At 45.2% G+C, this 14,182-nt stretch overlaps 1 protein-coding gene across 2 annotated transcripts in view; it reads right to left on the bottom strand.

Annotated features, from left to right (window-relative positions):
* GGT7 (gamma-glutamyltransferase 7) overlaps positions 1-14,182 on the bottom strand; it is a 31,016-nt gene that overhangs the window by 14,667 nt on the left and 2,167 nt on the right. For both annotated transcript variants that reach the window (XM_077170658.1, XM_077170666.1), the window contains exons 2-7: positions 8,048-8,283; positions 7,499-7,650; positions 6,206-6,323; positions 5,265-5,332; positions 5,004-5,077; positions 4,472-4,668 (exon numbers count right to left, since the gene is read on the bottom strand). In XM_077170658.1, coding sequence (XP_077026773.1) covers positions 4,472-4,668; positions 5,004-5,077; positions 5,265-5,332; positions 6,206-6,323; positions 7,499-7,650; positions 8,048-8,283 — 845 coding nt within the window. The remainder of the gene's footprint in view (positions 1-4,471; positions 4,669-5,003; positions 5,078-5,264; positions 5,333-6,205; positions 6,324-7,498; positions 7,651-8,047; positions 8,284-14,182) is intronic.

Here is a 14,182-nt window from a genome sequence, read left to right as displayed (position 1 = left end):
AAATACCACCAATAAAATTGTTTTAGTGTAAAACCCTGAAGTAATACTTAAATGACATACATAATTTACCAACGCTGTTTTAATAAATGATTTTTCATTGTAAAAGATGTGATTATGTGACTGTGATTGAAGATCACATATTTCATCTTATTTATGATCATTCTTGTGTAATAGCAGCTGTCTTAATTCTATTTACTGTCTTTTGTTTAGGAGAGTAACACCTTTATCCTTTTTTAATTGTGTACCTAATATGCATCCAATAAATTAAAATATCTTAAAAAAATACTGAAGTCTGTGTTTCTATAACCAGTTAATACCATTACAAAACTATAAACTTTGAATGACCCTGGTAGGCCAGACCCTGAATATATCTGACCACTCTTTATCAACCAATGAAGCAATTATATAAACCAATGCACTCATTCCATCCTATCCAGAGTACTAATTTCCCACCTGAGCTGGTTTGAATCTGTGGTGGACCCCAGAAAAGCCATGTCCTTTAATCCTCATTCATTATTGCTGGTTGGGAGCATTTTGGTTGTTCTTATGGAGATGTGGCCCACCCAATTGTGGGTGGTAACTTTTGATCAGATAACTTCCATTGAGTTGTGACTCCACCCATTAATCCTTTCAAAGAGGAAGCATTTTGGAGAGAGTCCCTTTTTAGAGTCACAAGAAAGCCACAGCAGAGCCAAGCAGAGCCATGAGGCTGAGAGAACCACACAGTCCACCAGCCAGCGACCTTTGGAGATGAAGAAGCCCCTACGGGAGCTTCATAAGACAAGAAGTCGGGAGAGAAAGCTAGCAGACTGTCGCCATGTTCGCCACATGCCTTCCGAGTTGAGAGAGAAACGCTGAACTCATCGGCCTTTCTTGAGTGAAAGTAACCTCTTCTTGGTACCTTAATTTGGACATTTTTATAGACTTGCTTTAATTGGGACATTTTCTCGGTCTTAGAACTGTAAACTAGCAACTTATTAAATTCCCTTTTTCAAAAGCCATTCAATTTCTGGTATACTGCATTCCAGCAGCAAGCAAACAAGAACACCACTCTGAGTTAGTATAATCACTATGAATCCCCTCCTTTTTAATACTTAAAACACTTGAGTTTTCCATTCTCATTGAACTTCAAAGTGAATTTCTTGGCTGGTATAAACTCAAGTTGGGTTTGTTTTTGTTGTTGTTGTTTGGTTTACGTTCTGATGGTTATTGTTTTATTTTTTGATACTTAGAATCTCCTTTCCCCTCTCCGCCTCCAGGAGAGGGCAAATGACCTATGTTTGGCCAATCAGAGCTTTCCTTTTCAGTGGCCGCAATGATTAGTTTGGTAGTAGTTATGAGCCCTATAACAGACCATGAGACACAATCTTAAGGGAGAAATGCTCTTTTCCTAGGATAGCTTCCTGGAAAGATGGCTTAAAGTGGGCGGTAAGGACCACTCTGTGGAAAGGATCAGACCAAGTCTTGGCAAAGTGGACTCTGTGAGTCCTGGACCCAGCAGGATCTAAGGCCAGTACTATCCTGGACTTCCCAGTTAAGTCCCTTTGAGATGGGCCTCTATCAGCACTTCCATACTTTCAGTGTCCAGCACAGGGCAGGTGCTCCATTGAATGCTGAATGAATAAGGGACCCATTTAATTCACACAACTGATGACAGAGATAGATACAATCACCCTCACTGCACTGATGAGAAAAACACTGAGCTGGCCTGTGCAACTTATCTTGAACCTATATTTTCCATATTCAAAACCAGTGATGACAGTTCTTAGAAGCCATTATTACTTCAGACTCACACATGTGGGGGTTTGAGGGTAATCCTTTTTATTAATCCATTCAGTTCTGTCAATCACCTGTGAAGGAGGCACGTCCCTCAGTCCAGAGACAAACCAAGGGCATGGTGGGACTGTGGGCTCAGGGAAGCTGAAATGAGGTCGGGTCTATACCAGGTCTGGCAGGGACAGGAGAGGCCCTTGCACAGACTAGCACCAGACCTACGGAGCCTAGAGGTGTCCCTCTCAGGACAAGAAATAAGCATTTTGGAAACTTGAAGGGATCAATGTGGCAAATTGGAACCATAAGGACATCAGTTGAATCCCGGATCCACCACTCATGAGAGTGTGTCACAAGCAAGTTATGAATTTCTCTGGTATGTTTAGTTTCCTGATAAGTAGGTGGGAATGTAATACAGTTAGATAAAGAGAACAAGAAAGCTCTTTGCATACTGGTTTTAAATGAAAAGAGTAGGGTGCAGAAACTATCATTTGTGTGTGTCAAAGGGTACATGATACGTATCTAAATTGCTTGTATAAGCAATAATTCTGGAAGAATATACAAGAGCTTAGTACCAATGATTGGCTTCAGGGAGGGGCACTGGGTGGCTGGAGCACAGGAGAGAGGAAAGCCCTTTTTTATCTTTTGAATGTTTACCATGCAAATGAATTAGCAATTCAAAAATAAATTAAATTTTTAAGTAAAATAAAACAGGAATGATAATAGTACCTCCCTCCCAAGGAATCAATGAAACAAGGCTGTTAGGCATGGTTAAGGAAGAGGGACAACTATTATTTATAAGCAGACCCAGAAACATAGCTGGATGAATGGGTGGGGGAGACTGGGGAACCGATTGTTCAACCTGAGCACATTCTTCAAAGTAGCACCTTTTTCCAATTTGAATATGAGAAGGTCAAATTGATGTTACATTTCTTAGTTGTGATTATGGTACCGTGGTTACACAGAAGAATGCCCTTGTTCTTAGGAGACGCATGCTGAACTAATTAAACGTCATGAGGTCTGTCGTTTTTTTTCCAAATGGCTCAATATCTATCTATATAGAGATAATTGTGGCAAAATGTTTGCCCGTGGGGATTTGAGGTAAACGGTATACGGGTGTTCATTGTGATAGTCTTGCAACTTTCCTGTAGCTTTAAATTTTTTTCTAACCAAAAAGTTTAAAGGGAAAAGTGCTTTGAACAATTTTTTATAGTAATATGTTCAGGTGATGGTTGCTAGACTAGAATGAGAAGACATTAGAGAAAACAGGGTGAAAGTAAGACCCTGAGGCTTCCAGAGAAGCTAGTTAAGTGATGGTGCCTTTTTTATAAGCTTTTTCCACATCACCAACGGCACACACCCCAACCCAAGGCTCCATACCACAGCTGCTGGCTCTGGTTCCACCTCTGGTCATACCTCTGTCTGCCCCACAGGTTCATTTGGCAGCCAGAGTGATTGTGACATTCCCTGCTTAAAACCTTCCAGTGGTTTCCTGTGGCTCGTAAGAAAACACCCAAGTTCCTCATCATGACTTATAACCTTATCACCCAAAGGGCAGCACTGGGGAGCTTATTAGAATGACAGACTCCTGGGCCCCATCCCAGACCTGCTGAATTCTGCAGAATATCTGCAGATTGAGGCCCAGGAATTTTTATTAACAAACTGTCTTGGACCTAAAGTCCAGCCATGATAGACCGGCTATTGGAGGTAGCTCCTGCCCACCTCTCCCAAACTATCACTCAGTGGTCAGATAGGGAGCCTAGGGCATGACTGTGTTGATAATCAACACACAATGTATTGCTGGGGGGCCTGAACTTTTTTTTTCCACTTGGTTTTTGGAGGTCCTGATCTAATTTCTCACCATGGGCTCCTCTCAGGTTGGAACTCCAACTACCCTGGCCTTAATCCTGGAACAAACCAAGTTCTTTCCCATTTTAAGGAAAATGGGAAATTTCCCATTTCTTGCACATGCTGTTCCCTCTGCCTAAAATACTCTTTCCCTCCATCTTGGTTATTTAATTCCTACTCATGTCTTAGCTGAACTGTCATTTCTTCAAGGATGTTGTCCTTGAGTCCTTATGCATCAGCCCCTCCATACCTCTCTCCCTTGTAATACTTTACCAAATTTTATTTTACATTTATTCCAGTGACCATGGAATAATGTCTACATGCTCCACTAGAACGTGAGGCCTCTCAGAGCAGGTGTTTTAGCTTTGTATCCCCTGCAGCACCTGACCCCTGGCCTGGAGCACAGTAGGCCCCCAGTAAAAAAAAAAAAAAGCATATATATACACATATATATGTGTGTGTGTGTGTATATATATATACATATATATATAACATATATATATATATATATATTAGTTGAGATACCACTTACTTAGGTCTTAAGAGGAACATTCAATCAGTCCTGACGAATGCACATCAAGATGGAACATTTCCATCACTCCAGAAAGTTCCCTCAGTGTCACTGCATCCCCACCCCTCCACCCCCAGCCACCACTCATCCGCTTCTATCACCGTAGGCTAGATTTGTCTTATCTAGAAATTCAAATAAATGGAATCCCCAGTAATATCTGTGGGGAAAAAAGAAATGCGAGGGGACGACGTCCATGCCTTAGGCTCCTTTGGGACGAGGGAGTCCCCAGCGCGCCCGCGCCCCCTGGCGGCGCCCCACCTTACCCGCACCCTGCGCGCTCACCTCGGCCACCATCTCCAGTGTCAAGTTGCTGCCGGCGTAGAAGGCCGCAGGACCCGCGGTGCCGAGCGCACCTAGCACCGCCGCCAGGTCAGGCCGACGCTGCAGCGAGCCCGGGAGCGGCGGGCGGCCCGACGGCAGGAACGTCTCGTGGAAGCGCTCAGAGGCGTTGGGCGGCGGCTGCTCGACCAGGGCGCGGGCTGGGGGCAGGGACGGGAGACTGGGCGGGGGCGCGGGGACTGGACTGGATGGCGGAGATGCGCGATAGGTGGGGTGGATGAGGGCTGAGTGGCTTGAGCGTTCCGGCCCCCCAGGAGCCTGTTGTGGGTGAGGCGGGGATGTATATAGGGCCCGTCCCTGGGGCCCTTTTGCGGCTGCCACGAGGTGAGGATAGGAGATGGGTTGGGGAGGGGGGATCTGAGGAGCAAGGTGGAATAGAGGTCCTCTCTGACTTGGGCCCCACATCTGAGAGGTCCCCCCACCCCCACCTCCATCTACGGCATGCCTCTTCCCCCATCCCCAGGCCCCAACTGACCTAGATCATGGGTCACGTTGAAGCCATCCTGGGCCACAGCTGCTGCGAAAGCCAGGACTTGGGACCATGGCAGCCTGGGGGGGCCGGAGAGCAGGGGGTGGAGGGGGTCCTGGGGGAGGGAGTGAGGGGACCTGGGGGGAGGGGGATTCCTGGGAAGGAAATTCATGGCAAGGCAAGGAGATATTGGGGGCAGGGTGGGGGGAGGCTACCCAAGGAGAAATGCAGGCAGGGGCCCCTGATCCCCAGTGGGAGGATCTTTACCTGCCATAGAGCTGGTGAGCTTCGTGTAGCCCCTTCACCATTCCGGGGACCCCCACCAAGAGCCCAGGCTGGGCAAGGCGGGCAGGCGAGGGAGAGAGGAGACCAGGTCACTGGAAGGGGGGGGCTGGGCTGAACTCCGCAGAGCCCCAAGTCTGGGATTGGGGGCTGGCACAGGGGAGAGATGCAGGCCAAGTATCCCAGGGGAGGGGTAAGCTCTCCCCAGCGGGCACCCCAAGGGTGAAGAGTAGATCACAGCTCCTTCCCTCTCCCATAAATTCCACCCATCCTATATCCCTGACTTCCTGTCAGCAAATTCCTTTCTCCAGCAGAGCTGTGGGATGTATAAATTAAGCAAACCCTTTTAAAAGCCACAACATAGCCAATTAAGATGGAAACCTGTCTACGTTGGAATTTTCCTACCCTTGTCTTTTAAAATGGTGGCCAAGGATCCTTCATTTCACCTTTTCATTATCACTCTATCATTACTTTGAATTATAGTAATTCAGAGGTATGTTCAGCTTTTGCCACTGCACTAAATACCCTGATAGTGGGTTTGCCTCTAGGGTTCCTCTCTCATCTTCCAATGTGTGTTGTGGGCTGGGAAAATGGAGGGAACAGGGTTAGGGTGAGATGTTGTGAGCTTTAATGCAATTCTGTGACATCTCCTTGGGCTGTTCATGGCCTTTTTTCTCCTTTCTTATGTGCCAGATAGGCAAGGTCATCACAGAACTAAGGTGTTGCTGCATTGCCTGTTATCAACCACCCAGATTTTTTTGTTCATTATTTTATTCTGGGGCTGCCTGTCTCCCTCAAAGCCTAAGAGCATCCTACTCAATTTTTTCCTACCCCCATGGTAAATACTCAGCAAATTAATGCTTGGGTTAGCAGAAGGGCAATGAAGAGAGACCCCCTGAACACCCTCTTCCCACCAGGGTCCCCACCTTAGTCTCCCAGGATCTTTGCAGGGCCTCTTCCCTGAGGGCCCCTGGTGCAGACTCCCGGAAATCAATTAGGCGGCTCTCGTTTCGCCGGATGTCGTGTACCAGCATCACGCCCCCGCTGGGAGAGACAGAGAAGGGGGTCAATGGTGATGAGATGCTACCCCTCTAAGTAGTTAATCTACCACTCTCAATGGCGAGGGGTTGTAGGCTCAGTCTGTCACCACAAGGGTGGGGAGTAAAGCCGAGGAGTTTGGGGACCCAGGGTCCATGTGCCTCTTCCATCAGCCTGTCACTGGAGACTTTAATCCGTGATTAGGGAAAACCCAGAGACTGGGAGAGCAGGCTGTTTTGCCCCCCACACTCACCAGAGACTAGAGCTGGACCTCTGCCAGCTTCCTGCACCTGCCTCCTTGGCATGTCCGCACCCCTCCCCCAGGACTGGATTATGTAAGGACAGACGGGGCAAAACCAAAAGAGAAATTTCTTTCATAAGGCCTGGAGGGCAGGTCTTGCGGGAGCCAAGATGTGGACTCTGCTTGTCCCTTTGCTGTGACTTGTTTCCATCTGAGATAGAGGTTGCAAACTCAGATGCCTGCAGTCAAGTAACAAAATAAGGAAAGCAGGACAGAAATTCAATAGGGAGTGGTAGAAATCATGGCGAAGTGGACATCACATGCCCAATCACAGAAAGCAGCTTCTACCAGCTCCAGTTAATGGCAGCCATGTGGGAAAGTGAGCCCTGTGTTGCCAGATATCTTATTTGTTCAAGAAATATTAGAAATCTGGACTTTTATGTGAAAACTCTCAACTTTTTAACAATAGTAACAAAGCATGCAAACCAGACCAGCCTTTGTACCCTTGGGTGACCAGTCTCTAACCTGTTTTAAGAGTTCGTAGCCTAGGGTCTGATAACCCCCTGATACTGTATGCAGAAAACTGTATTTTTGGAAGACACGGGGTCTATAGCTTGCATCAGATTCACAGGGATTTCTGACTTTAAAAGTTTACTCTTTACACCTATGCACCTCAGTTTAGAGTTTACAAATTTTCTTTCCCATTAGAGAAGCTTCTGAAAACACCTCCAGGTCTTCCACTCAGTAGCTTTGATCCTCTGACTCCATCCAGATAGAAAGGAGATGGGGAGCAGAAAATTCAAGGAATTTTTGTTCCCAGCTGCCCCTCTGTCCAAACTGGGAGCCACCACCCTCCACCACCCCCAACAAGAGATGAACAGACCAGGAGAAGAGGAGTAGGCCTGGAGAACCTCAACCTGGACAGCTGCGAGCTCCTTACCCGCCCAGGCCAGAGCTATGTGGGGCCACAATCCCCAAACACAGGGCAGCTGCCACAGCTGCGTCCACAGAAGATCCCTGCTTATTGAGCACCTCAATGCCCAGTGAAGTGCATCGGGCAGCATCTGTCACCACGGCGCCCTGGTGGAAGATCTGGGGGGGGGGGTGAGAGGAGACAAGGTTGGGGGCTGTGGAGCCACCTGCCTCCCTAAGGCATCCTCACTGCAGAACCTCCATAGGGCATAGAGGTGGGAGCCCTGCCCTCTTGGTCCCTTGAATCTCCCCTGTGAACTCTCCCTTACCACAAGACCCTCCCACCTGATCAGGTCCCTTCCTTCCTCTGTCCCCCTTGTGCTCCAGAGCCTCCCACCCCACCCCTGCCACTTCCCCACCTCTGTGACCCTCCTTTTCCAAGCACCACCCTCTCCCCTTTCCACTTTCTATCCCCCTCCCATCGCCCAGCTCCTCTCCCAGTTCCCACAGTCTCCGCAAGTACTTCCTTGCCCTCCTGCTCCCCGTTCCCCGACTCCGCCTCTCCCGCCTTCCTCACCTGGGGGTCCCCGAAGTAGATCTGCATGATGAGCGCCACAGTGACACCCGTGGCGAAGGTGAGGCAGGCCGTGACGATGACCGTGAGCCCATCCTGGCGGCAGGAGCACTCGGCCGCGGCTGCCGAGAACGGGTCCTTGCGCGTCTCCCTCAGCGGCGACGCGTCCTGGCTGCCCATCTCCGACGACGACGACGGCAGCCGCTGCAGCCGCGCGGACTTCAGGAAGGAGTCCGGGTCTGCGGGCAGCCGGGAATCGGTCTGGGCGTCCTCCAGGCGGGGCTGTTCCGCGCGCCCTTCCTCCCCCATCCAATCCCGCTAACCAGCCCTGCTCAACTTTCCGCATTTCCCGAGCGAACGCCAGGGAGGGCGGGCGGCGGTTCCCACCTGATGGGAGGCAGGGCGGCTGTATTCCCGCCCCAGCTGATCCTAGGCCTGGATCCAGAACCCAGTGCTGAGAACATTTCCTGGAAAGGTGGGGGTTAGGCCCTCCCTGAAAATTAAATCCTGCTCAACTGAGGCCCAGTCTTTTGTACAAGGAGGCAGCTGTGTAAACCGAGTGGACAGATCCTGGCTTCCAGCCTTGCTCCATTTATCAATTCATTCATTCAACCAATATAGAGGGACTTGCTATGTGTCTGGCCCTAAGGTAGGTGCCAGAGGAAAGGTACAGGCAGTTCCTTTCTTCATGAAATTCATAGACCAGGGGAGGAGAAGACATACAAGCAAACAAAGGAATATATAATTACAAATTGTGGCAGGTGCTATGAAGAAAAAGAAGGATGGATGATGGAGAACAATGGTGGCTACTTTAGCTGGGGAAATCAGGGAAGGCCTCTATGTAGAGGTGACTTTTAAGCTGAAAAGAATGAGGTATGAGAAGGAATCAGCCATATGTAGAACAAGGGTGAGTATGTATGGAATGTTCCAGAAAGTGGAGATAGTGGTATAAAGTTCCTAAGGTGGGAATAAGCTTGGTGCATTATAAGAAAATAACCAAGGCTTGGGTGGTTGAGATGCAGTGGGCAACGGGACAGAGTAATTGGCGGAGGCTAGGCCAGATATCCTGGGCTGTGTGGGCCTAGTGAGGGGCTTGGACTTTACCCTAAGACTGATGAGAGGTCACTGGGGAGTTTTAAATAAGAGCAAGAAGCCATCTGCTTTGTGGTTTTTTGTTGTTGTTGTTTTGCATGGGCAGGTACCGGGAATTGAACCCAGGTCTCCGGCTGGCAGGTGAGAACTCTGCCTGCTGAGCCACAGTGGCCTGCCCTGGTTTGTGCTTTAAAAAGATCCCTCTGGCTGCTCTCTGGAGAATGGATTGGAGGAATCCCACTCACAGAAGAGTAGAGGCAGGGAAGATCTGAAAGCCACATACTTGCTAGGTAACTATGAACAAGTCATATCAAGTCAAGAGCCTCATCTTCCTCATCCTAATAATAGGGCTAATCCCTAAATGGCAGAAGGGGCACAAAGATTCTATGAGATGATGTATTCCAGGTACCACGTTAGTGCTCACTCAAAGTTATTTCCATTCCTTTCCAATTTTGGCTAAGACTGGGACCCTCTTTCACCCCAGAGTCTCAAAACTAGGTTTCCTAAATGAACTAAAGCTCCTGGGTGTTTGTGAATAGTAAAGACAGACTGGTATCTTGACACTAATACCTTGCTGCACTCTATCCACAACATATTTTTAAAAGTTCATTCATTCAATATTCAAAAAATATGCATTAGGAGAATAACCCCCTTTACAAGTCTGTGTGATAATATTAAAAATTGGCTGTTATATTTTCCTATTTAAAATACCGTAGTTCAATGATGCCAATATGACAAAATTCAAGTTTGCTGGCCTGGAATTCAAAGTCCTCCATGATCCATACCTCCCTCTTCTGTGTAAATAAGAAACCATATAAATAAAAATACTAGGTATATGCAAGCAATTTTTATAAATTATTTACAGTGGTTACTTTTGGGGAGAGAGACTAAAAATGGAAATGAGAAGAGGTGGGGGAATTTTTTATTTGAAAAATACACCACTTAATTCTTTTACTTTCTAATCAATAAATATACTTTTTAAAAAGGAAAAAAAATCCATCCTTGAATGGGGGAGATAGGGATGGAGAAGGGAACTTCACTTTCTTTCACTGTGACTTTTAAATTTTTAAACATGTATATGAAATCTTTTAAATTATTATTTTAAAAGAGAAACTTCTCTTTTGAGAGCCTCCTCCCTCAGTTGATCATGCAAGCTTTTAACCTTCAGTACTACAAAGTCTGAAAATAAAACTGCAATTCATTCAATCAACAGATGTTTCATACCCACTGTAGGTGCAGAACTCTCCCTGGCCCACAGACATTTCAAAAGAAGTGCAGGGAAGAGCCTGAAACTGATATTTATTGATGCTGACTATATACCAGGCACTTAACGTACATTCCCTCATTGAAGTGGTTTCATGACGTTATGAGGCAGGCTCTACTCTGCCCTTTTTACAGATGAGTAAACTGAGGCTGAGAAAGGTAATATTTTGCCTGCTCAAAGTAATAAAATGAAGAAGTGGTAGAGCCAGGTTCCTGTGTAAAAGCACCACCTCTTTTCCATTGTTCTACATGGCATCAGAAGTCATTTCCATTTTAATTCTAGTTGATATTTCCAGGAGCTTGTCCTTAAATCTGTTTTTTCTAATCACGGCTGAGGAGGCAGGAAGAGAAGGTGCGATGCCGCCATCAGAGCTAAATCTATTCAAGACTCTATTCCACCATTCAGTCAATCATTGAGTTATTCATTTATTCAACAAAAATATTTACGGGTATTCTCTATGTGCACTATATGAGTGCTAGGGCAGTAAAACTGTTGATTTTACCAGTGTGTAAGAGCAACAGCTAGACCCTTGGAAAGGGTTAACTTTGGACCAAAAGAAACAAGACTTTTTGGAGAAAGATGATGAGTTTAATTTTGGCTACTTTAAATTTGTAGAACACCAGGAGGAGCTATTTGGAAGCAGGTGGCCTAGTAGACACCTTATTTTTATCTGCTTTTAGATGCCATTCCCCATTCTTATGATAAAAGTACCTCCATTTACTTTTAGGGGTCACCCTCTCCCCTCTTTCAGCCAGCTCCCTCACACTTGACCAGAATAGGTATTTCACCCAGGTAAGGCCACCCAGAACCCAGGCAGCCCCATAGAGTGGATGTACAAGAACAGACATGTGATCAAAACCAGGCCAATGAGGCTCAAACATTGTTTTGTTTGTTTCACTAGAACCACGGAGAAAGAAAAAGGCTCTCTTTCTATCTAGGTTGCTAAATTGGTGGGTTGAAAGGCTTGTAACTGCTGGGGCATCTTGCCCCCAAAAGATGGGAGGTTTTCTGAAGATGAAGCCAACAGAAGGGAAGCAAAGCAAAAGATGGAGAAAAGCCAATTCCTTTTTAGGTATCTGGATCTAGCTATGCCTGAATCGTGATATCCCTGGACTTTTCAGTCATGCTACCTAATTAATTTATCTTTTAAGGTTTCCCTCAGTTTTAATTGTGTTTTTGACAACAGAACCTTGAATGAAGTTGACTAAGGAGCTCCAGAGCTCAGGAGAGAAATCTTGGCTAGAGATTGAGGCCATGCCTGGCTTGCTTACTCCCTTAAGAGGAGAGTCACAAAAGATTTTGAACCAGGGAGTAACATGAACAGAAGTATAGGTGGTAGGTGGATTGAGGTAGGAGACAAGAGGTAGGAGGCAGGAAGAACAACTAGAAGCCTAAAAGGCAATGCAAGTGAGAGAGGATGGTGACTTAGTCTACAGTGGTTGAGACAGAGATGATAACGGAGAGATAGATTTGGAACACATTTAAATGGGGGGACAGAGTACCCAATCACCATTTGTGAGAGAAAGAGAGCACCCAATAACCATTTGTGAGAAAAAGTCAATGATGGCTCCTGGGCTTCTACCTTAGAGACTGAATTAATATCAATCATTAATTGAGAATGACATTGGAGGAAAAGCAGTTGTGAAGTTAAGAGATAATGAGTTCACACTTATCCACTGTTAGTGGGAATGTCAAATGGTACAACCGCTGTGGAAGGAAGTTTGGCGGGTCCTCAGGAAGCTAAGTATAGAATTGCCATATGATCCGGCAATACCATTGCTAGGTATCTATTCAGAGGACATGAGGGCAAAAAGAACACAAACAACATTTGCACACCAATGTTTATAGCAGCATTATTTACTATTGCGAAGAGATGGAAACAGCCAAATGTCCATCAACAGATGAGTAACTAAACAAGCTGTGGTATATAAATATGATGGAATTACGCAGCTGTAAGACAGAATAAAGTTGTGAAGTATGTAACAACATGGATGGACCTTACGGATATTATGTTGAGTGAGATTAGCCAAAAACAAAAGGACAAATACTTATGGTCTCACTGATAGGAACTAACATTAATGAATGAACTTGGAGAATTTCAGTTAAGAACAGAGACAAACAGGAGATAGAAACAGGGCAGATTTTGGGTAATTGGAACTGAAGGGATACAGACTGTGAAATGGGACTGATTGTAAAAATTCAGAAATGGATGGCACAATGGTACCTAATCATAATACAATAATATTAGAGCACTTAATGAAGCTGAATGTGAGAATGATAGAGGGAGGAGGCCTGGGGACACAAAGGAAATCAGAAGGAAAGATAGAGAATAAAGACTGAGATGGTATAATCTAGGGATGCCTAGAGTATATAATGATAATGACTAAATGTACAAATTTAAAAATGTTTTTGCATGAGGAAGAACAAAGGAATGTCATTATTGCAGGGTGTTGAAATAGATGGTAATTAATATTTAAAAATTTTAACTTATATGTGAGACTAAAGCAAAAAATGTTTATTTGGCACAAAATTTATATTTTGACTAGTGCAGTTCCTAATATAACTTATGTGGACAGCTTAATTGAACACCACAAGTACATGGAATCTTGAATAGGGCATAAGATTTTGTAGGTTTGTCCAGAGTGATGCCCCGATAAATCCCAGAGTGATTTGAACAGTGAGTAAAAAAGTATTTGCAAAGTCCCCTTGGGGGAATGATGAGAAAGGGGGAAAATTCACCTTCCCCAAGTGGAGAATTCTTGATATTCTCACAAGCAGTGGGGCAACCAAAGCAGTAGGCTGAGTCCACAATCTTGGGGTTTGTTCATATGAAACTTAACCCCCCAAAGGATAGGTCAAACCTACTTAAAATTAGGCCTAAGAGTCACCCCCAAGAGGACCTTTTTTGTTGCTCAGATGTGGCCTCTCTCTCCAGCCAACACAACAAGCAAACTCACTGCCCTCCGCCTGTCTACGTGGGACATGACTCCCTAGTCATAGAAGTGTAAACCTTCCTGGCAATGTGGGACAGAAATCCTAGAATGAGCTGGGACTCAGCATCAAGGGATTGAGAAAACCTTCTCGACCAAAAGGGGGAAGAGTGAAATGAGACAAAATAAAGTGTCAATGGCTGAGAGATTCCAAACAGAGTTGAGAGGTTATCCTGGAGGTTATTCTTATGCATTAAATAGATATCACCTTGCTAATCAAGATGTAATGGAGAGACTGGAGGGAACTGCCTGAAAATGTAGAGCTGTGTTCCAGTAGCCATGTTTCTTGAAGGTGATCATATAATGATAGAGCTTTCAAAATGAGACTGTGTGATTGTGAAACCCTTGTGTCTGATGCTCCTTTTATCTACCTTATCAACAGACGAGTAAAACATATGGAATAAAAATAAATAATCAGGGAACAAATATTAAAATAAATTTAGTAGATTGAAATGCTAGTGATCAATGAAAGGGAGGGGTAAGGGATATGATATGTATGAATTTTTTTCTGCTGTCTTTTTATTTCTTTTTCTGAATTGATGCAAATGTTCTAAGAAATGATCATGATGATGAATATGCAACTATGTTGTGATATTGTGAATTACTGATTATATATGTAGAACGGAATGATCATATGTTAAGAATGTTTGTGTTTATTGTTCTATGTTTTTTAAAAATTAATAAAAAAAATGAGCTAATGAGTTCAGCATATGACAGATCTCCAGACAGATGCCTGGGAGGGAGAGGAATACATGGAGCTTAGAAGAGAGGAAAAACATATTTCCCCATCCT

Source organism: Tamandua tetradactyla, chromosome 1, assembly GCF_023851605.1.
Source record: "Tamandua tetradactyla isolate mTamTet1 chromosome 1, mTamTet1.pri, whole genome shotgun sequence".
In the NCBI taxonomy this organism is placed as follows: domain Eukaryota; kingdom Metazoa; phylum Chordata; class Mammalia; order Pilosa; family Myrmecophagidae; genus Tamandua; species Tamandua tetradactyla.
The sequence above is the reverse complement of the archived record's forward strand: the minus strand, read 5'-3'. Positions and strand labels throughout refer to the sequence as shown.